Raw genomic sequence first — 24,533 nt, 5'->3', positions numbered from 1 at the left:
TTAAATTTTAAATAAACTCGAAAATATGAAAATCGAAGAAATAAATTTCATTTATTTCGAAATAATTTAAATTTCATTTAAATTATAAAACCGTCAAATAACGCTTATCCAGCATCACAAAACGGAATCCGCTAACGAGCGATGTAAGTAAACGTGTCCTATCATCATCGGGTGTTTTGTCAGGATTTCTGTAAATTCCAATATCGACGGATATGGGTATCTACAAATTTGATTCTCACAACTAAGCATGCAATTAATTATGTGAAAGGAGAATATTGACTAATTAAACTAAGATTAAGATGGATTAATGTAGAAAGGAGTAAACTTTATCACAACTAATCAAAGATTCCAACTTTACTAGAGCAACAACACCAAACAATATGAACAAGACGAACAAGAGAGAGAACATTCCTATTTTCTAGCAACAAACAAGGGAAATCCAAACAAAACAATCAATATAAACTAAGAGGAAGTAAATATAAACAAATGAACAAAAGAAGAGATTATTACAACTAGATGCAAGTAAATAAGCTTGGATTGAATAACAAAGGAAGAGAAATCTTCAATCCTGTTACTACCCAAATTTCAAGATCTAAACAACTATTAATTGAAAGATTAAGGTTCTAATTAGGGAAATATTAGCAAATGATTAGGAAAGTTTTAAACATGGAGAGGAAATTATTAGATCTAGGGTATTGTGTACAAATAAAATTAGGGAGGAGGTATTTATAGTTTCTCCAAAATTTAGGTCAAAAATTACAAAGGAGAGAAAGATGCAGTCGAGGGGGCTAAGCCGGTTGGATCGTCCGCCGGTGGCCTACCCGGCTCAGAACCTTTTGTAAGTTTTTCATCATTTTCTGGATCATCAGGTATGCACAGCCGGTGGGCCGGCTACCCGTGGCCTGCCCGGCTAGGAACCTTCTGTAACTTTCCTTCAAATTCCAACTTCTTTAGATGTCATCAGGTACCCCTGGCCGGTGTACCGGCTGCCGATGGCCTACCCGGCTGGGGACCTTCTGTAACTTTTCTTTCTTTTTCTTCCTTTGGCTCACTAGGGTGGGTTCTCAGCTGGCAGACCGGCTGCCGGCTAACCGACTGAGACTCTTACTCGGCTTTTTCTCCTCTTCTTTCCAAATGTCTTTTTCAAACCGACCTTGCTTTCCGTCTTAAATCCTACAAAATGAGACACAAACTCATAGAACGTGAAATTGGGACACAAAATGCAAGCAAAGGTATACAAACCGTCTCAAAACAGATCAAAAATGCATAGAAAGGAGGGGAAAAACACGGCAAATTAAATACGCATCAAAATCCAAGATTCAACTTAAAACTTTCAGATGAGTCTTGACCCCACTTTCAAATAAAATTATCCAATGAGTGGATCACATGTGTCATTTATCTTTATTTATTTTTTTAAGTTTTTAAAAAAAAAAGAAGAGAAATGAAAAAGTAGAGTCTAAGGTGAGTTTGACTGATAATGTATGGAGCTTGAGGTGAGTCTAAGGTAAGTCTAAACAATAAAGAAATAATAAAGATTAGTAGGAAACTCAAATGGCAGAGTTTTAAAATTTTGATGAGTCATTACGATTATCATACCCTAAGGCTATCATGCTGGTCCGATGAACTTGTATATATTACGTCAAATGTCGAGGCACTAGACATGTTAATATATGCACATGGAAGTGGCAGAACATATAGAGTCGTAGATGGGCGTCTGTGTGAAATCTACTACATACAAAAGATATGATAGTCCATACCATTGTGCAATTTAAAGGCGTGGAGATGTGGTTGTCTACTTCTCCCTTTGTATTTGTCATGTTCCTATATCCATGCCCGTCTTTCCTAATGTCTCCTTCCATACATTCATTAATTCTAGTGACAACTACTTCTGCTAGGTGAGGTTAACGTACTTAGGTTCATAGTTCAATTTATTGGTGCCCTCATGCTAAGGTCATCAATTTTTTGATGAATGGCCGGGATGATTAAAACTTGTTCCGATATCATTCTTCACCGATGAATATATCGCTCTACGAAAATAACCCTCACAAATGGCTAAATAAATAACTGTTTGTATGTTGTAACTAATTTTATCATCTACTGAAACACTTGAAGACTAAGGTTATACCATAATGTAGCCCGGGCCAGCGTAGACCTACCCCACCTGACACTGAACTGACGTGGGGAAGGTGATGGTAGGCCGGTCTAGGTTCCTTTGGCCTAGCCTTGAGTTAGGTCGTGTCTATGCTAGGCCGGACAAGTTAATAGATGATTTTTGAATTTTTTTAGATTTTTGACTGGCTGAGCTAGAAAATTTGGATCCTGAATCGGATAGTGGAGGACGTGGGCCAGGATGAGTTTGCCCACAATCTCGCCGGCTTAGGGTCATGAACAAGTCGAGTTGGCCCGCCAAACGGCCAGATCAACCCCTACGTAGATAGAAGAGTTATGTTTAACAAGGCTAGTAGGGAAATTGTTCTTTGATAAGGCAGTCAACAACCCCTCCTCCTCTGATTCCTCCATAATTCCCCTTCTATAATAAAGCTTATAGGTCTAACTCTCTTAAACAATCAAGTTATCAAAATAAAATTTAAAATTAAAGGGTTTTTCTACGTGATATCCCTGTATTTTTAAGAATTTTACGTGGTATCCTTTATCTGTTGGAAACATCATCGATACCCTCAAACTAAGTGAAAACTTTTTAAAATACACAAAATGCTCTGTTTTGCCATTTTTAAATTTTTAGTTTATGCACTTTCTATTAATTTTTTTGCGATAATTTATCAAACTATTATCACAAATTTCGTTTACTTATTCTTAAATATATTTATTTTATTAAATTTAATTGTTAAAAAACTCAAATTTTTTTTTGGGGAAACGTAAGTGATATTATAAAAGAGAACGAAACCATACACGGGATTAGAATAAGTCTGGAAACCAAAAACTTACCCCAGCCTAAACAAAACAATACGGACCTACAACTGGCCCAAGACGGAAAAACATAAGAGGGATAAACAGAAAGGGGATTTGGACAACAAATCCAAATACCATCTCATTACAATAAATTTCCCCCAAATCTGAAGACAACAAACCCTAGTTCTCACTATCGTCTTCTCCTTTTCGCAGAATCATCTTCCTATAAGGGTTTGAATCCAATTCTTATCCTGAGATGCAATTTGTTGCTTAATAACGTGTTACAATTTTTGTTTGATTTCATTGATGATATGCTTCACAACCGTACTTGGGTTGATTAAAGTCCGCTCAGTTATACTGAGATTCCTTTGTCTCCATACATGGTACATGCCACCATTTATGGTGGCATTTATTACTCCCATTCTCAGATGTGTGCCTCTCCTCCGCATCTGCCAGTTCAAAACATCCTGAAATGGAAGTTGTATACCAAGCCAAGTACCCAGATTTGAGATGACTCGTTGGCTATATTGAAACTCAAAGAAAAGGTGATCTGAGCTTTCAATCCCGTGCTCACAAATGCAGCAGATATTGTTGTCAGTGATCCCTAAATTGAATAATTTCTCTTTTGTATTAAGATTATTATGGTGTTGCATCCATGCTAGAAACCCATGTTTTGGGATTGTCCATTTATTCCAAACTAGACCTACCCAATCACCTTCGTACCTTTGTCTCTGAGGAATTCATAGCCTTTAGCGATAGTGTATTCCTTCCCTTTTTGAACCGTCCAAATCTGTTGTTGGTAGGCAGTTGCAAAAGAAACTTTAACTTGTCATACCTTCCTCCAATACCAGCTGAAATTGGAGGGAGGAACATAGGATTGCCTGGTATTATGCTTTATGTACGTGTGGTTGACCCATTTGACCCATAAGTGGTTAGGTTTCTTTGCAATCCACCACACCAACTTGCCTACAGCAGCTCTGTTCCAAATAGTGTGATTCTTTAGACCCAACCCACCTTCATCTTTTGGTTTGCAGACCTTTTCCCATGAGACTAGAGGAGTTCTCTTGTAATCTACTCCTCCATCCCATAGGAAGTTTCTACAAATAGTGTCAATTCTGCCAATAATTCTAGTAGGTAGGATGAACATAGAGGCCCAATAGTTGTGGAGAGTTTTGAGAACAGCTTTCACAAGCACTAATCTTCCAGCATAGGAGAGCTTTCTTGCCCCCAAACCTTGAATTCTACTCACCACCTTGTCTATGAGAGGCCTACAATCTTGAGCAGTAAGTCTTGTAGTTTTAATAGGGACACCAAGGTACCTAAAAGGTAGTGTCCCTTCAACCAGGCCAGAGACTTGCAAGATATCCAATTTTAGACCTTCATTAACTCCATTAAAATAGGCATTGGAATTCCCCCTACTCATGTTAAGTCCAGAGGACTTAGAGAAGGTAGAGAAAGTTCTAAGCAGAGTTACCATAGAGTGTGCATCCCCTTTGTAAAAGAGAAGCAGGTCATCTGCAAACATTAAATGAGTTAGTTTCAAAGGCTTGCATAGGGGATGATACCTGAATTTCTCACTCAAGTTTTATTAATTTGTGTATTTTATGAACATTTTATAAAGTTCAGGGATACCACGTAGAAATCTAAAAAATACGATGATATCAATCAGAAAATCCCAAAATAAAATGAATAGAAGTGTGTATGTTTTGAGCTAGTTTACTATCGGGTCTGTCTAACACATAAAGACAATCATATGCAACAATTTTTGTTCTAGGTCTCATCAATTTCCTTCACATAATGATATGGTTACAATTAGTCTCATTGTAGACGGGTATATCCGTCTAAAGATGTAGACGGGTCAAATAATCTCATTTTTGAATGAAAACTAACTCCATCATCCTACTTGTTGTTTGTCGTATTATATAAGTGGTCACATATTTGACCCGTCTAAAGTTCCCGTCTACAACTTTAGACGGATAATGTCTGTCTAAAGTGAGATTTTGTGATTGGGTTAAATGAACCTTACTAAGAAGTCGAATAGTGTTCTAACTTTCAAAGAGCAGCCTAGAGTCCATTTCTTTTATGAATGTGTACTTATATGTAAGATATTTCCATAAATCAAATAAGTATTAATAAAACTAGAACATGTTAATTTTAGACTATAAAACTTACATTATATTGTTTATTATGTTAATATTGAATCAAAAAAATAGATAATTCAAGCACGAACTGATTTTGTATGAAAATAAAAAAATTAGATATTATAGTGGTTAAGAGTTAAGACAAGGGTTGGTGCAAATAGTGAACCAACGATGCAATTCATGAATCTTCACCAAATTAAGCATAGCTTGATTGTTATTAGTGCTTTACAGGGGAGCGTATCATGATTGAATTGGAATTGGAATTGTTGATAAGAGTAATCCTAATTTTGTGCATGTCTTATTTGTTGGCCCAAATAATACAAGTGTATTCCACTCTTATTAGTTATTAGTCTTGTCTTCCTTAATTTCCCTATATTTATATTTTTAATAGCGGAGTCAAAATTTAAAGTTAGGAGTTTAGGGCTTGTGGGGCAAAAAAATTTAGTGTAGACTAACAATTATGATATAACATAAACTTGAAAAAAGTTCAAAAATTTTAACTAAAACTTTCGAACTTTTTCTTGGCCAGCAAATTGAGCGACTCTGCTAACCCCCTAAATTTGCCATTGCTTACCTTAATATTGTGAACTTGATTGATATGTACATTGACGTGATTAAACCCAAATTTCCTAAATTATTTCATTTGTCTTATCAAATATTTCATTGTCACTTAGATTAAAAGAGTGCATGCACGTCAAACAATTTTTTTTAGTTATATTTGTAAGATCGCTACTTTCTCTCTCTAACTTTCAAAAAAAAACCCCAAAAATCCCCTAGTCTGCTCCGCCGCATCCTCCGACCACGCACCGCCTTCCCCGTCTCCCCTGCCCAATCGCCGGAGATGAGGCCATCCAAAGGCCTATCTCCGGCGATTCATCGCATCTCTCCTTTGTCTTCGTCCTCTCCGATTGACCTCGACTATGTTCCTCTTGACGGCGATCGGATCTTGGTTTGACCGGCCGACGGTCTTTTCGGTGGACTTCATGGTTTGTTTTTCTGCCTTTCCCGTTCTTACAATACTCTGTCCTGTCATTGAAAGCTTCGCATGCAACCCAGGGTTGTCTCCCCTTCCCTCGCACGTCCCCCCCCCCCCCCGGTAGAAATATTCCTTGTGTTTTGTCGGTTGGTTTTCATGGGTTTAGCTCTGTTTGTTTGTGTTTTGTGGTTGCGGTTTTGGGGCTGGTCTTGTGTTCCCCTTCCCCTCATCCTGTTTTTGGTCCCTTTCCGAGTCAGGTTTATGTTCGTATGTGGGTCTCTTATGGTTGATCTAGTTGCATGCAGGCCGATGGTCCTGGGGAGTATTGTTTGGTATCGGGTGTTGTTGTTGTTGGTGTCTTGGTGTCAGCTTGTTCCGTTTCATCGGTCAAGGTTTTGGTGATCCATCGATTCCGTCAATTGTTTGTGTCTGAGGTCGTGTTTGGGGCTTTTTTTTGGTTGAGATGTGTGGGGTATGGTGGAGTCGGGTGTTGGCTGTGTTGTTGGTTCGGGTCGGATGTGGTGGAATCAATCTTTAGCTCATGTTTAATTCGTGGTTTGTGTGTTTTCTGCTTTTTCATTTAATAAACTCCTGGTGGTTTGGGGTGTCCTATCCTCTTATCCACGGGTTAATTAGGACGACTGGTACTTTGCATTGGGTCTGTGTTGAGCCTAACTCTCTGCGGTCTACAGAGATGGTTTTGATTAGGGGGAATTTCAAGTGGTTTCCTCCTTTAGTTCCCACCTATTTACTCACTTTTCTTGGCTATGGGGTTCTGGTCAGCGGGGTTTGTGTTACAAAGTGTAGGAGTTTACTCTCCTCTGGAGATAGATTTTTGTGGTATGCTTTCCGCCTTTTCTTTCTACGTCTTTGGGGCATAAGTGCACTTTGTTTTCTCTCGTTGGGTCAAGGGGCTCGTTGGGTTCCAGATAAGGTGTATCACAACCAAGGAAATGAATCTCCGAGACGCTTTCTTGGGTCTTGTTGTAGGTATTTCTCTGAAACTGTTTTGATTAAGACGAGTAAAAATGAGTTTGTGGAGGCTCGTTGGTTTTCAGAGGAAGATTTTCACAGCCAAGGAGATGAATCTCCGAGACCCTTTTTTGGTCTTGTTGCAGGTATTTCTCTGAAGCTACATCAATCAAGACAAGCAAAGATGGGTGTTTTCCTTTGGCAAACATTGCTCATCCATTAAAGATTGGGGTGGATTTTGAGTTTAAAGAGCGTGTTCCGACTTCCGTCGTACGCCATCAACACGACGTTGTTTACCGATGCAATTGTTACCATGCTTTAGTTTATGTTATTAGTAGCTCTATGGTGTTTTATGTTGTAGTTTATAGGTATGGTTTAGTGAGTCGTACCACTATAATGTAAAACTCTTTCTTCACAGCTGTCAAAAAAAAAAAAAAAAAAAAAAAAGACAATTATCAAAAAATACAAAATAAATAAAAGGAGGGGGATAATCAGTATAGCAGTTCATGGACTATACAATCAGTTATAGTATAACTGATTGTGTAGAATTCGAGTTTTATAACAAACTTTACGAATCTTGTTTTGAAAAATACGAGCTTTATTGTAGAGTTTATGAGTTGATCCACTTAAATATAGTAGGAACATAGCAATATATAGCATCTATAGAGATATACAAAGTACGCGTACTACGTAACAATAATTTGGTACGTTGTTGAAGTTAAGAAAGTTACATTGAAAAAAAAAACTAATATAATACTCGTATTAAAGTGTGACAAATTGACAAATGAGTCAATTTCTTAATTAGCCATTACGTTCTTCAAATATTGTAGTGGTTTTTGTATAGAACTTGTTTTTTGGAAAATTCTATGGCGTTTTCTTTAAGTTTTTGCGTTTTTCATATTATACCCCTGCTTTTTATATATTCTACTTGTACTCTTGAACTCTTTACTTCATCTATAGATCTCTTTCAACTCTCTCTTTACTCGTTATATCTCTAACACTCGTTCTTTAACCTCAAATCTCAATGATTAACATATCATATCATCTTTTTTTTTGGGTGAAATGTGAGTACACATATATTGATATCAAACAAAAACAATTACATGAGAGACTTGACAGTTTATGCAATACAAAACAACTCCCTAACAACAGCCAATACTTAGATCAAACTACCGCCAGATTCTAGACTACAATGCCCCATCTCTGAAGCCAAGTCCTTTCTTTATTCACTGCAGGTCTTCCCAGTTTTGACCTGATCCTTCTCATGGCATCCTCCCCGATCTGCATAACCAGAGACTCAGGCCTTTTATGATAATCATCACAAACCAACTTTAACCAATTACAAATTACCTTTAATACCTCTTTAAAAAAGTATAAAACGATAATGAAAGTTTTGTGCATTTTTGAAAACGTTAATTGATTATTAAGCGTGTTAGTGGATAATTGGATGAGCTAATAAGTATGCGGAGATTTTAGTGAGTGATTGGTTCCTCAATGAGTGAAGTAATCGGTCAACTAACGAATTACGTTAACAAAGATAATCAATAAGGTCATGTTATAGACTATAGTATAGAGTTTAGGGTGTACAACATAAAATTTAAAAAAGAGAGGGATACAACTTAGAAAACTTAAAAACTTAGGGATACACCGTAGAATATTCCTTATTTTTTAAAAAAATTTGAACTAAGTTAAGAATGTGATTTCTTTGAAAATAATAAATTGAACAAGTTTCAACTTCTCTTATGGTTATCCATTTTATTTTTTTGAGAATTTGATCTTCAATGTTTGTTTTGTTAATTTAATACTATATTATCTTCTATAGAATTCACCTCGAGTTATCAAGACAAATCTTTGAAATAGTTTCAGTCAAAGCTTAGCTTCGCCTAAACCGACTCAAACCCGAGTTTAGGTTTACCAAACCATTGCTACGCTCGAGCATAGCAAAAATCAAGTCTGAAGCGTATTTAATCACTTTTAAAGATCATTTTATTTTGTACGGTCTCAAATGACACAAATTTTAATCAACTAAAAATGAAATATATAAATGAAGAAAAAGATGATTAAAATGGTGTCGTTGAAGACTGTGCAAAATAGAATGGAAAGAATCGTAAAAGAAATGAGAGAATAAATATTAAATGAATCCTTAGTATTAGTGTGAATATGATTATATGTAAATTAGCTAAGTAAATATTTCTCCTTGATACTTGCCTTAGTCTAGCCTTGTATTTAGGGAAGTTATGCGTGTCACATATCTTGTATGATACTATATATACGTAATACAATCTCATCCCAATTCGGGGGATTACAAACTAATATGGTATCAGTGTAGGTCTCTAAACCCTAGATCGATCCTCACCTCTTCATTTTTTTCTGCCTTCATCCTTTTCGATGGGTGACAAAGAAACCCCACCAGTCATCTCCCCAAAACCATCCTTACATCCCGTCTACACGGTATCCAATATACAGAATAAGGTCCGCGTTCTCGATGAAACAAAGGTTACGTATGCATCATGGGTTCGCCTCTTCACACTACACGCCAAAGGACACAAAGTTCTCTCTCATATCGACGGCACGGCACCACCATCCGTGACCGACGCCAATTATGAAGAGTGGTGTGAAATCGATGCACTCGTTCTTCAATGGATTTATGGGACTCTCAGTGATGATTTACTTCCCCGAGTCCTTGAAGATGAATCCACGGCGCGCGAGGCTTGGAAACGAGTTGAGAACATTTTTCTCAACAACAAAGGCGCACGTTGTGCGGCCCTAGAACACGAGTTTAATACATTAAAACTCGCAAATATGGCGTCCCTTGACGCTTATTGCCAACACCTCCGGGATCTTGCTGGCCAAATGAAGGATGTTGGGGCGGCAGTCAACGATCAGCGGCTTGTTCTTCAACTTGTCCGTGGTCTCCCTCCATCGTATGACACTGTCGCTTCCTACATAAATTAGACTCTGCCTAATTTTGAAACTGCCCGGAGCATGTTGGAATTGGAACTCCACCGTCAGTCTGCACAGGAGGAGTCATCTGCGGCCTTGGTTGCGTCCAATGCCCCGACCTCTGATTCGTCAGGTTGGAGCGAAAAATCGAAGTCTTCATCTTCGACTAATCAGGCTCGTGTGAATCCCAACCCAAACTACAAAGGTAATAATTATAATCCTAATTACATTCCAAATAATAATCGTCGTCGTGATAATCGTAATATGAATTATAAGCCACGGTCTGATTCGAACTCTGCCACACCCAATTCGACTCAATCTCTGGTTCCCTCGCCTTTCCCTATGGCTCATTGGCCCTACCCGTGGACCCCACCCCCATGTCCCTATCCTACCTATCCGGGTTGGACCCAACCATGGCAACCGTAGGTTAACCCTCGGCCCTCCTCTCGTCCCTCTGCTTCTCGTGGTCAGGCTCACATTGCTGAAACGGAGCCTACTCAATTAACTGATTTGGGACAAGCATTTCAGGCCATGAATTTGCAGCCACCTACTGATGGCAATTGGTTTATGGATACCGGTACATCCTCGCACCTTACTCCTGATCCAGGTACGCTGATTTCCTCTTCTAATGCACATAATATTTGGTCTATTTTAGTTGGTAATGGCCATAGCATTCCTGTCCGGGGCTCGGGAACTTCTGTCCTTAATGCCAAAAACCGAACTTTATACCTTACCAACGTGCTATACACACCCCGAATAATCAAAAATTTAATTTATGTCCGTCAATTTACTAAAGATAACAATGTCTCCGTTGAATTTGACCCGTTTGGTTTTTCTGTGAAGAACCTTCAAAATGGGACTACGATCCTGAGGAGTGACAGTAATGACGAACTTTATCCCGTGTCCACTGAGTCTTCAAAGTCCTCTTCTTCCCCTGGTCACGATCATAGTCTCCTCGTCTCCTCAAATGATGTCTGGCATAGTCGTCTTGGCCACCCTGGGCCCAATATTCTTCAAGTGCTGAGGCCGGGTATTGTATCTTCTTGGGTAATAATCTTGTTTCCTGGTCGTCCAAGCGACAACCGACTGTTTCTAAGTCAAGTGCTGAGGCCGAATATCGTGGGGTAGCCAATGCCGTAGCTGAGACTAGTTGTCTTCACAATTTATTGTTTGAGCTTCGTGTTCATATTACTCGGGCCACACTAGTCTATTGTGACAATATTTCCGCTGTTTACCTCGCTGGCAACCCGGTACAACATCAACGCACTAAACACATTGAACTTGACATTCATTTCGTGCGTGAAAAGGTCCAAGTTGGTGTTGTTCGAGTTTTACATGTTTCCGCTGAGTATCAATATGCAGACATTTTCACTAAGGGGCTTCCTCGTTACCTTTTCACTCGTTTTCGGTCCAGCTTGTGCGTTCGGCCTCCTCCCGCTCAAACTGTGGGGGCGTATTAGTGTGAATATGATTATATGTAAATTAGTTAAGTAAATATTTCTCCTTGATACTTGCCTTAGTCTAGCCTTGTATTTAGGGTAGTTATGCTTGTCACATATCTTGTACTCCCTCCTATTCTAAATAACTCTCCCTATTTAAGGGAGGCACAAGAATTAATGGATTATTATATGGTAAAGTATGTGTGTGGGGTAGGAGATTGAAGAGAGAGAAGGTATTGTGTGATTAAAATAAGTATTGTTGTGGGGTAAGGTGATTAAAATAAGTAAAGTATGAGTATTGTGGGGTATTGTTGTGGGGTGAGGTGATTAAAATAAGTATAAAAGTTTGTCAAATAAAGAAATAGAGAAAGTATTGTAAATAGACGAAAAAAGAAATAGGGAAAGTTATTTAGAATAGGAGGGAGTATGATACTATATATACGTAATACAATCTCATCCCAATTCAGGGGATTATAAACTAATACTTAGCTAATGTTAATATTTTACCGGTTGAATAAATACTTGAATTTTTTTTAAGCCGAAGCAAATCACAACGAAACTTAAACTCGTCAGGATTAAGATTAGACCTATTTAAGATATGGAGCCCACTTAGCAAGCTTAAGTCGGGACACATTTCCTGGACTAGGAGCCGTTGCTTCCTCGGGTCCCATTTCTGTTTCCATACCATTTCCCACAGTTTTTAACTGTCATCAACTCAATAGACAAATCCCCTCCTAGTTACATTAATAATCCTCCCTTTAACTTGAACTCACCCTATCTGACAAAGCGCATACGCGTAAATTATACATTACCTACATTATTATACATAAATTGATACACACAATTACACACTCAGATTTGTGCAAAAATCTTAAAAAGTAGACCCCACCGCTTTCCCTGCTATAAATTCCATAGCTTCCTTTCCAAGCGATCTTCTCTCAACACTCACCCTTCTCTCTCTTTCTTTCTCCAACCACAAACAAACTCCTCCCACTTTCCCCATTATAACATTCACCTTACTCACCACAACACACCTCTCTACCTCCATTTAAACCCCTCCTTCCCAAAATGGTAGACGTCGACCGCAGAATGACCGGTCTTAACCCGGCCCATTTAGCCGGTCTACGTCGCCTCTCCGCCCGAGCCGCCTCCGGTCCATCTCCCCCAACCCCCATCCCTTCCCGCCAATCCCTTTCCTCTATCGCAACCAACCTCATCTCCCACCTCCGCTCTTCCGGTATCCAAGTCCAACCTGGGCTAACCGAACCCGAATTCGCCCGTGCTGAGGCCGAGTTCGGGTTCGGCTTCCCGCCTGATCTCAAGGCTGTCCTTCAAGCTGGACTGCCTATTGGCCCGGGCTTTCCGGATTGGAGATCCGCCAATGCTCGGCCCCATCTTAAGGCACTCATTGACCTCCCTATCGCTGCCATTTCCTTTCAGATCGCCGGTAACGCTCTCTGGTCTAAGTCGTGGGGCCCGCGCCCCACCGACCCGGAAAAAGCGCTGAAGACTGCCAGGGTGGCACTTAAACGAGCCCCATTACTGATCCCTATTTTTAACCACTGTTATATCCCCTGTAACCCCTGTTTAGCTGGTAACCCGGTTTTTTACGTCGATGAAAACCGGATCTTTTGTTGTGGGTTCGATTTATCCGACTTCTTCGAGCGCGAGTCCCTGTCACCATCATTGTCCACCTCAACGTCCACGTCAGCAAGAGTGCTGATGAAACAGCGCTCCACCTCATCCTCCTCGTCCTCAACGTCATCCTCGTACTCTGCAAATATATCTACGTCATCCTCACGTAGAAGCCTCGACTCCGGCGGTCGGACGCCGCGTTGGGTGGAGTTTTGGACTGATGCCGCCGTAGACAGACGGCGGCGCAACTCATCATCATCCTCCGCGTCATCCCCTGAACGTTTCTTCGAAATGAACCGTAAATCAAACCCGAACCCAAACCCGCCAACGTGGGTAAGCGACTACGTGGATCAAATCGGGTCGGTACTACGATCAGGCGGGTGGGCTGAATCCGACGTATCAGAAATAATCGACGTGTCACCATGCGGATTTTTCGGAGGCGGTGAGATGGTGATGCTTGATAATCAAGCGGTTCTGGATGCATTACTGTTAAAAGCGAACCGGTGTTCGGATTCGTTAAGAAAAGCCGGGTGGAGCTCCGAGGAAGTAACGGATGTATTCGGGTTTGATTTTAGAGTGACGGAGAAGGAGAAGAAACCGGCTAAGAAGTTGTCACCTGAGTTAGTTGAAAGGATTGGGAAACTGGCTGAGTCGGTTACCCGGTCATGTTCATCTTCAGCTTCGCATAAATTTGGTATCACAGCTGCTTCATGATTGGCGGTGTTACCGGTAACTGCGCATAAGGATTCTTTTTTTTTTTTTTTTTTTAACTTTAAATGTTTTTAGTTTTATTATTATGGGTTTAATAAAGCGATTAATTGCGAAGTTGTACTATAAAAGGAAAGTGGCTATATACAATGTAATATAAAAATATTATTGGTGGGGTATATTTGAGTTAAGTATCAAATAAATTTACCTTTTGTTATCTCAAGTCACAATTCAGTACTGCCTGTAGTTGGTGATTTCTGATGATAGAACTGAATTTGTGTACGATGGTTGACAGATTTTGTTCCATTCATTGATCTTGAATATTTTACTTTATAGATATTTTCTAAACCAACCTTTGTTTCGTACTCCGTAGAAGACGATTTTAAACCTATATCATAACTCCGTAATCTACATCATGCAAATTACGCGATTTGGTTGAGAAATGAATATTGTTTCAATTTGGTCTAATTTAGCTTGTTTTAATCAGAAAGAAAAGGGGGCAATAATTGCAACTCATTTGATTTTCATTGAAGTTACAAATGTTTTAATTCATTCATGTATGGGACTCAAAAATTATGTACAGTACAAGACTAACCAAACCGTTGATGTTACGTTGTTGTTTTTTTTTTTTTTTTTTGACAGCATTTTTTTTTTTTTTTTTTTTGATGTTACGTTGTTAATACGAGTAATTTAATGGAATATAGGGAGTAGTGTTTATAGACAGTAGTTATTGGAAAAAGAGTGAGAAACGAATACCGATTTAAGAGAGAGGGGGGGAAATGGAATGCACGTGTGCGTGGGCTTTTGGGGAAAAAGAGACGTTAGTGTGGGACCCAAGAAAGAAGGTAGGCTAAAAAATGGAATCACTCACTATTTAACACATCTAACGTTAATTTAAAACATTGATCAAAGTGAATGGTTTTGTTGGGGTTAAGTATCAAAATCATTAAAATTGACACTTTGACGGCGTCGTATCGAGGTGGTGTACATTCATATATTGTCGTTTTACGTTGTTGGTTATCTGTTTTTGTCCAAGTTACTGTAATTGAGTATTATAGAGCTGACTAATGTGTTTGCTTTGGTTTATGAGGAAGATGGACAAGTGAGTGGTTATTAGCAAAGTGTTGACATGGGGACATGTTGTATGGGCACATTAGTCCTGTTTTTTGTGTGACTATCTATGTTTATTTTGTTGACTATCTTTAATTCTTCTTGTATTAGGTCCTTTTCAATAGTGTTTGGCTTTCATCTTGGTACCACTCTAAGAGTGACATGTTTAGTGTCTGTTAATTGAATGTTGCGAATCACCATTTTCGCCATTATTCGGAAGATGGCGCCAAATAATTGTTAGAATTTGTATGCTGTGCTTTGTAATTACGGGTGGAGATATTTTAAGCTGGTAAATACTAGCCTGACCAATAACATGACATGAATCCAATACGAAGTTGACGGGCTCTGGTTGAGATATTTTAACCCCATATAAGTAATTGGGTCGACACAAACATAACATGGAAATTTACTGGATAAGATAGGGTTTGGGTTTGGGTTTGGGTTCGGGACTTACCCTATTTTTTCCAGGTGAAACGGGCAAAAATGAATTGAATGAAGTCGAGTTGAATTGAACTAAGCTGAATAGAGTTGAGTTAGTTCTGTGAAGAGATGAACTGAACTGAACGGACTAAAGCTGAACCGAACTAAACTAAATAGAACTGAGTTAAACTGAAATGAGTTGAAATTAAGCCGAAAGAACATGGCCTTAGGACATGACTCGGCACGATCGGACACGAATGACCGGTTTATTTAAATTTTTGTTAGGTTTCGATTTGAGATAAGCAAATATAACCTTTTTCTAACCAATATAGACAAATATTAATCACAAATTCTCAAAACAAAAATATAACGTTGTTTTCGTACATTTGTTCAAGAAACAAGGGTAAGATTATTGGTAGTCTTGAGACAAGACTTTAGTGAGTCTTAAGACAAGACTTACTCAAGACTACCAATAATTTATCATACTTTTAATAAAGTCTTGACAAAGTCTTAAGTAGAGTCTCCAAGACTCAACTTAAGACTCTACATGAGTCTTGACTCCACTATTAAAAGAAGACATCCAATGAAAGAATTGATGGGGCATATTCTGCACCCGCTGACCGAGTCAACATATCGAGCAAGGTCAAAGCCAAAAGACAGCAAGTCAACGTATTAGACAAATTTAACCACGCACGACTGTCGGCTGTCACTGGGTCTCGGTCTCGGCAACTAGCCTACCGAGAGGCATATCCGCGTACTCACATCCAAATCCCTCGGCATGGAGTCAACCAGCCGGCCGGCATGGGTCCCTCGGCCGAGGGTAAGATAGTCTTTCCACCTGCTAGCCACTTGGCCACTACGTGACAAAAGGTGAAAGTCTATAAATACTCCACTTCTCTCATTGAGAAAAGGATCCGAAAACTATCCCAAAAACATCTAATAAACTGGTATAAACTCCCTTATCTCTCTACAATATACTTTGCCAAGTTAACACACAACTTAATCTCTTTAAGTTTGCGACTTGAGCGTCGGAGTGAAAGACGCTCGGTCTGCCGAGCCCTCAGTTTGTTCATCTTTACAGGAGAGACCGAAAGGAAGAGACAAGCAAAAAGACGTCATTCATCAAACTTACGTGGTCACAAATCCTGCTCCGGAATTACACCCGGAACAAGAATGACAAGTGTTATATTATTTTTGTTCTCTTTTTCTTAAACCCCACATTTACTCAAGTAAAGTGTAAAAGTAAAGTCTGAGGAGGTGGGTCTGACTGATAATGTATAAAGTCTGAGTTAAATCTGGGATGAATCTGAACAATAAATAAATAATAAAAGTTAGGGAAAAACTGATGTACCAGAGTCTTAAGACTTTAGTGAGTCTCATAAAATTGACATAACTTCCTAGGAAATTGAAAAAGAAGATATGTGTTGGGGTAAATTGTCCACTTCCCAAGTGTGAAAACTCCTGATTTTCCACCGTCTAGGTTTTGGAAGACAAAACTAGAGGCAGATACATGAATTAAAAATGTATATTGGTTGAGTTAATTGATATTGAAAGGGACATTAGCTGAGAAAAGAATTTGAAGTTTGCGTAAGTTTCAGAATTAGGTGTGGGCTTGGGCCTGATCATGATAGGAAAAGAGCTCTGCTAAATATTTGTCAGGGATAAGTGGGCCGATACAGGTGAGGAGGACCACGTGATGCTTTGCCCCTACTTTCGTAATCAATAGTCAACTACTTTCGTAATTTCACATCTTTTTATGAAGGATCATTTGTCAAAATAACCATTTTAGTAATAGTATTTTCCAAAATAACCATTTTGTAAAACTATTTTTTCAAACTAACCCTTATTTATCAATCTTTAACCTTAAGAAAGCAAGGTATTTCCTCTTTATTTACTCAAACTTTCTTCATAACCTCAATTGTTGATTTCAGTTTATTCCTCCAAAACTTTAACTTATTATTTTAATAATCATAATTTTATGATTCTTAACATTTTTTTTTTTCTTGCGTAACTAAAGCTTCTTGTTTATACAGTACAAAATTGTACAAAGACACATATTAGCTGATTTAACTACACCAATTTACAAAAAAATTGTTGTTGCAATTTCTATTAGAGTAAATATATGCAGCTTTGTTAATTTAGAATAACTATGATTAAAAGTTTCTTGTTACTGGTATTTTTTTCTATTTCAGTTAGCAAACAAAAAAACAAAATATCTAATTTTAAGTGTCTTTTATTATGGAGTAGCTAATTTCAAAGACGAAGGCATTTGCTGTTGTGCAGTGATGCTTTACAATGACAACAATAATAAAGAGAAATCAATGGAGCAAGAGAAAATTTGAGTGTAGATATATTTTTGTTAAGAGTAAATGGCTTATTGAAAAACAATGGTTAGTTTGGGAAATATTTCTACAATATAGCTATTTTGGAAAATAGTTTTGGTATAATGGTCATTTTGGCAGACGATCCTTTTATGGATGACAATTTATATGAAGGTGGAGGAGATTGGTTAATGAGAAATTCATAAGAGCAATAGTAATAGAAGAACTTTATATTAAATTCTTCTTATGCCATATTATATTTTATTAGTTTTAATGTTTAAGAACTTTTGTACACAATAGATGACATTTGTATAAAGTTTTTAAATAAAAAATAAAAAATAAGTAATTGATCTTTCACATTTTTCAAAGTATGCTTATTGGTTCTCAAATTCCTTTGTATAAACAACTACGTTCTTATTTTGGAACTCAATTCTTAAAATTAAGAACAACTATCTACTTGCAATAGAAGAACTTTTTATTTTGGGTTCTTAGTGATCACCCTAAGACTAAGAACCACTATTGTTATTGCTCTTAGAGGCCAAAAACTACCCCAGTTCGTAGACTATATAACTAAATTTACAATATTATTGTACAATGTTATTGTACATTTTTAAGGTTATTTTAGTCTTTTTTCAATTAATTTTACAAATAAAATAAAATAACGTAATTCAATTTTCAAACCAATCTCCCTTCTCTCTCTGACCGCTTTCGTATTTTTCTAACTAGTCTTCATCTTCCCCCATCATCCAGTTAGTAAATTATCTTCTCCCTTAAATTATTATAATTAATTGACTATGCGGAACAAATCATATGATGTGACTCATGAGCATCGTCTTGAAAGAATTTTTTTATCCAAAATTTCTAATGTATAGAAATAGTTGAAGCTCGTATTATTTTTACATTAACTCGTATTCTTTTTACATTAGCTCGTATTCTTATGTGCTCGTATTTTGAAGTTCGCGATCCTTTTAATCTCGTATATATTCTTTTTACATTATCTCGTATTCCTATGTGCTCGTATTTTTTAGCTCGTATTCTTTTAATAATAGCTCGTATGATTGGTGTAGAAATTTACCTCAAAGTATTGTTAAATGCATTTCTCCTTCTTGATGATGATGTGAATTGCTTCTCGTTCACCGAAATATTGTTAGATGCGTTTTTCCCCCTTGATGATGATGTCAATTGCTTCCCTTTCACCATTTTAGAATCAAAATTAGGGAGAAGGGAGGTTTGTCGACTGTCGTTTAAGAGAAATTTAGAGAAAGGAAAGAGGAGGGTTTGTCGATTGAAGAGAAAACAGGATTAGAGAAAAAGGAGATGTGTAGATTTTTTTTATTGGGTTTTAGATGGTTTGATATATAATATATGAGCCTATTGTATAATGCAACTATACAACAGGGTGTAGAATCCTATTTGTGAAACTGCCCCCAATCAACCCGACCCAAATTGCTCGAAACCCGACTTAATAAATACGAAAATTAGATTAACCGAAATCGACTCGACCCGAGGTCAAAACAACAACCAAAAAGTATCTTATTTTTTTCAACCCGAACTGGACCGACACCCGTGACCCGGTCGGTATTAAGTATTAATTCAACCCAATTTTGGGCCCCTAACAATATTAGCTTAATATGGTACAAATAAGACCAAATTAATATTAATATTCATCTTAATTATCAATTAACTTAAGACAAAATATATGTTTATAATATAGCTGATCAAGTGCGGGTCGACCCGTTTAGCCTAGCCCGTCCGACCTGCTAAAATAGCGGGCTTGGACAAGAAAAATAAAAAAATTAAACGAGTAACGGACAAGAAAACTAGGCCCGCTAGAATAAATGGACGGGCTTGGACTAAACAAAGGTGCCCATGGGCGGCCCGCTAGGCCCGCTATTAAAAGTAACCTCATAAAAGTCCTCAAAAACCCTCAATCCACCGACTTCTCTGCTCATTTCATTTACAATTTGTACACTCTAAAGCAATTAGGTAGCGCAAATGATTACTTATGCCTTACGTATAAGTGGAAGATTGTCGGTATTTACACTTGTCGTATAAAGATTCTTCGAGAATGGACGACATGCTAACGCGATTGTCGTATAAACATAGTACATTTTAAGTATTTATTACACGGGAGTGTATGTAACCGCTAACAATGCCGCACAAAGACCAAAGCAAAAATGAACTTTTGATGTTTGTAGTAGAACATTGTCAAACTTGTGTTTTTTCCAAAATCTAGTAAACTTATATTTTGAAAATTAGTATACTTTCTTAAGGGTAAGCTTTTAAAGATAATTGTTAAGTGTTAGTGGGATGTAGCGATAACAAACTCGTGTTTTAATAGAAACACTAATTTCTGTATTTGATTTTAGTCAGGCCCCCGGGCCGGTCCGCTCTTTTGAAGTGGGCGGGTACGGACAGTGGAAACTGGTCCACTTAGCGGGCTCGGGCTATAAAATAAGGCCCGTCGGACACTTTTTTAGCAGCTGGCCCCGGCCCGTGTCCGGCCCAAACCTGCTTTTGATCAATTCTAGTTTATAACATGATTCGGTAGTGGCCCGAACTGAACCCAACCCGACTTATCACCCAATTATGTCCCGATCCAACATGAACGATCCCTAACCCGAACGGCCTGTTGTTGACTCGTTATAACCGAAACTGATATGAGCCGACCCATAATCGACCCGAGTGACCCGAGTACCACCTCTAATATACTTTGCAAAAAAAAAATTAAAGGATTAATTATATACTTAAAAAAAAGGATCGTAGTAAATTATGGTGGACTGATCGATTGAAATCCACATACTTCACATTAACAAATTCTTCTTTAAAACGAACATTTTCGTCTTAAATATGAAACGAATCAATTAAATAAATAAACAGGTGAGACAAAAAAAAACAAAAATGCCTAGAAAATGAAAACAAACTTTGACCATCTATCTATATATATAGGTATTATTTGGAGTGTTTTGCACTTAAATCGGATGTGAGTTTGTGACCGTCTTGAGGGAGACAAACTACTTCGTATTTGTGTAGTAACTGGCTATTTTTTTATTTATTGTTTACTCCCTTCCACTCAATAGATTCTTTACATTTCGTTAAAATACTGCTCACAAAAGAATAAAAACGTAAAAAAAACTATTGAATGGAAGGAGTATATATTTATTTAAGTTTCGTTAAATTTGAAACCTAGAAAGTTAAAGTTGATCTAGTCGCAAAAAAGGCTGAAGCATTTGAGGAGTTAATGCTAGCTCAAGCTCATATAAGATTTTGTTTTTCTTATTCTTCCAAATCTAATTCAAAGTAAACTTTGTTAAAATAAAATTAGTTATCAATACATCTATAACCTCTTAAAATGCATCAACATCTAAAATTCATTCCTTAGGAATAGTGGTAGACTATTCAAAAGCATGCCTTGCACATGACTCCTAAAATTTTCGTTAAAAAATGCCTTCTACCGTGTTCTCCTCTCCGCTCATTCTCATCTCTTCATTTTTCGTGTAAGACCTTTGCTCTCCCTTCCTCCTCTCTTCAATTGTTTACCCTTTCGATTATTCTATCTGTTTTCGATGTCCCGCCGACTCTCAAGCAACCCGGTATGGCGATTTAGGGGTTCTTTGCTAGAGTGTTTCTATTTTCGATGATAATTTTGGGGTTGAATTTGTTGATTCGGGTCATGATTTGTTTCTGCTTGATGTACAATATGTAACACCCCGATTTATGAAGCAGCCTCTAGCAAGACATTCCCTAATAAACCGGACTGTTACCATCTCGGTTTCCCGAGGTAGTGAATAACAAATTAAACTCCAAGGCAAATAATATAATTACTTTAACTTAATTATTACAAAACCTCTTTTACATCAAATTACAAAGAACTAACATAAATGAAAGTGAGAGTCTTCTAAATGATGATCTAGTTACTAAGTCTTCTGATCCAGTGTCTCATGCCCATCAAGCACCCATCCTATCTCTTAAACCTGTCAAGTCTGCTCGCCAATATTTGGGTCATCACAGGTGTTCACGAATACACAGAGTCAACCACGAGGTTGAGTAGGGAATACAATGCAACAAGTATGTATGATATGCATGCTCCTCCATCACCACCACCATCTCATCACAACTCATAACCCGGAACACCCAAATCACCGATCCCCTAGACTATATATCGACCGTAGCCGATCCGCGCCACTCATAATCGAGGACACCAGGGCAAGTCCTGCAGAACCCGCCTGGGCCTTATCACAACATCATCTTCACCACACCACATCACCACAACATCCTCCATCTCCAATGCATATGAATGCTCAAAAGAAATTAATGCAACACAATGTATATATCATTGAACTGATCAATCATAAAATCATGCCGGTTACCAAATGTTGTGATAACATACTCAATACGATCAATTCAGTCAATCACCTTCCAGTATATGAATCATAACATAAATCAACAGCCACGAATCAAGTCAACGTTCACAGTTTGGTCATATGAAACACAAACAGGTCAACACAATTCAACATCGACGATAATAAGTCAAGTGTATTTCCCTACCTTTTCGCAATCCAAGCACGCACAACCAATCAATTATGATCCTTCACATATCCATCACCTACATAACATAATTATGTATAATTACCACCTACTCAGTCAATTAATCATTCACATAACCTAGACTCATCGTAATTTAATAGGAATATCAACTTAAAGAACAAACACGACTTTTCCTGATTTTCCTGCACATGGCAGACTCGGTATAAAATGAATAACTAATTCCATAAAATTCGAATTGATGCAAGGCCAATTGAATTGGAACCCCATGAGTCTTAGCTACAAATTATATCTAACGTATTTTTCTCAAATTCCAAACTTATCAAGGGTTTTCAGACTGATTTCCAAAAACTGACAGAAACCGTCGCATAAAAAGTATTGATTCATAAAACGAGTTTGACAAATGATTTTTAAGTAAAACCAACGCCCAATTCAACTAAACTCTTTAATTTAAATATATGAAAAAGACCCAGCACCAATTCAATATCTAAATTATGTTTTAGAAGTAATCTTTTAGCCTCGACTGATTCGCGGACTTTTTAGATAGACGTTCACAAATAATTTCTTCAGGAAAAACTACACGGTGAAATGCTACCAATTTTCACAGGCATAAACTAGGGTTGTAATAAACATGAGTCTCTTCTTTAACTTTTTGCATCCCAAGAATTTAAGATAGGTAAAACACTCAAATAACACAGACCAACGAATCTGTAAATTGCTGTAACTATTCTATTCATTTATCTCATACAATTTATAATCAAAACCCCCAAACCAATTTCTAGGGTTACAAAAATTATTCCACTACTACTATAATTATGCTAATAATTGAATAAAGAGGTAATAGGATAGTCTACTTACGAAATAGGATGAGAATAGGCTGAGAATCGCCTCGCAATGCCTCACGAGTTCTTAACCCTCACGGCTCCCTCTTCTCTCTTTTCTCTCTTTTCTCATGGTTAAAGTGAATATGGTGATAGGGGGATTCGGGTTTGGTTAGATGAGTTATATGTATAGGATAGGTGCTATTAAGACGATACGGGCCTAGCCTAGTTAGATTAATTAAAACCCGAGTCACATAGTTACCCGAGTCACAAATACACTACACGACCCAGCTGGTAACTCGGCCTAATATAATATCATATTAAAATGCCGGGTATTACAGTCTACCCTCCTTAAAAGAAACTTCGTCCCGAAGTTTACCCTCTCCTACCAACCAACGCAACGAATTATGAAACGCATATACAAAAGTATGTAAGGCACCCACCAAATTGAATATTAAACGCAGTATTACATTCCACCCTCTTTAAAATAAACTTCGTCCCCGAAGTTTAACCATAACAGAAACACATCATGTAACACTCCAACATAACCCACACAACGCATAACCAATATAGCCAAACTGAGAAATCACACATGAAGGTATAAAGATTTTACAATCCTACCCTCCTTAAACATGGTTACGTCCCCGTAACCTTCATTATTATAACAAAAGTTCTCAAACTACTGCTAACAAATGAAAGAGGATAAAAGATTCACAACTCACGCTCAAGTTAACTAATCCCTACTAAAGACAATCAATATACAAGCTCTCTCAAGGAAGCTACAGTTACTGCTGCTACAGCACATCGCCACGGATCGGAGCAAAAGCCACGTTGAATAACTTAAGACATTTAAGTATTAATCTAGACACTCTTCATATCAATCAATACATGCAATAACATTCACAGGATCTGCTTGTCAATCTAATTTATACATTACTACTCAGGTTACAAAGATGAAGATGCCTAGGTACTCACATATGGTTCATGTCAAATAACATCGTTTCATCAAGGTTACTAAGCAAGATCACTAACGTAACATACCACGATAATCCTATCCGGCGTATTCTCGTGGCAGCATATTTTCTAAGAAATATTGGTAACATTTATTCATGTGAATAATCAAATTATGAATGGAACAATGCTTTACAAGGTTACCAGTAAAAATCATTAGTAATTATTCATTTCACTAATCATTGTAATCTCATACCTTAGAAACATAGGGAATCAATCAACATAAGAAAAGAATTAGGATCAAAACTTAATAAATCGATTTATGAAAATTTGTAACCTAATAGGTCCAGTCTGACTTTCCTTTACATAACTGTACAGATTTCCTTGTTTCTTATCAGCTCAAAATGCCGCCCAAAAGAACTCCCGCGCAGATCCAAGCTTCTGAGATGACTCTTGATGAGGTTGCTCGCATGATTGAGCAACAAGAGGCTCTCCTTGAAGCTCTCAAGAATGTGGGAAAGGGGAACGAGAAGTCGATGGATGCTACTCAGCTCATCATCATCATTGCTCGCTTCAACCCTCCCACATATGATGGGGTAGGTGAACCAAAGCTACTCGAAAAGTGGCACCGTGAGATTGAA

At 37.8% G+C, this 24,533-nt stretch overlaps 1 protein-coding gene across 1 annotated transcript; it reads left to right on the top strand.

Annotated features, from left to right (window-relative positions):
• The first annotated feature begins 12,301 nt into the window (after positions 1–12,301).
• LOC141623188 (uncharacterized) lies at positions 12,302–13,941 on the top strand. The gene has a single exon (XM_074439272.1). It carries the CDS (start codon positions 12,450–12,452, stop codon positions 13,728–13,730), a length of 1,281 nt encoding a protein of 426 aa, XP_074295373.1. The 5' UTR covers positions 12,302–12,449; the 3' UTR covers positions 13,731–13,941.
• Positions 13,942–24,533: the final 10,592 nt, after the last annotated feature.

This window comes from Silene latifolia, chromosome X, assembly GCF_048544455.1.
Source record: "Silene latifolia isolate original U9 population chromosome X, ASM4854445v1, whole genome shotgun sequence".
Lineage (NCBI taxonomy): Eukaryota > Viridiplantae > Streptophyta > Magnoliopsida > Caryophyllales > Caryophyllaceae > Silene > Silene latifolia.
This window is presented reverse-complemented; position numbering and strand designations above follow the sequence as displayed.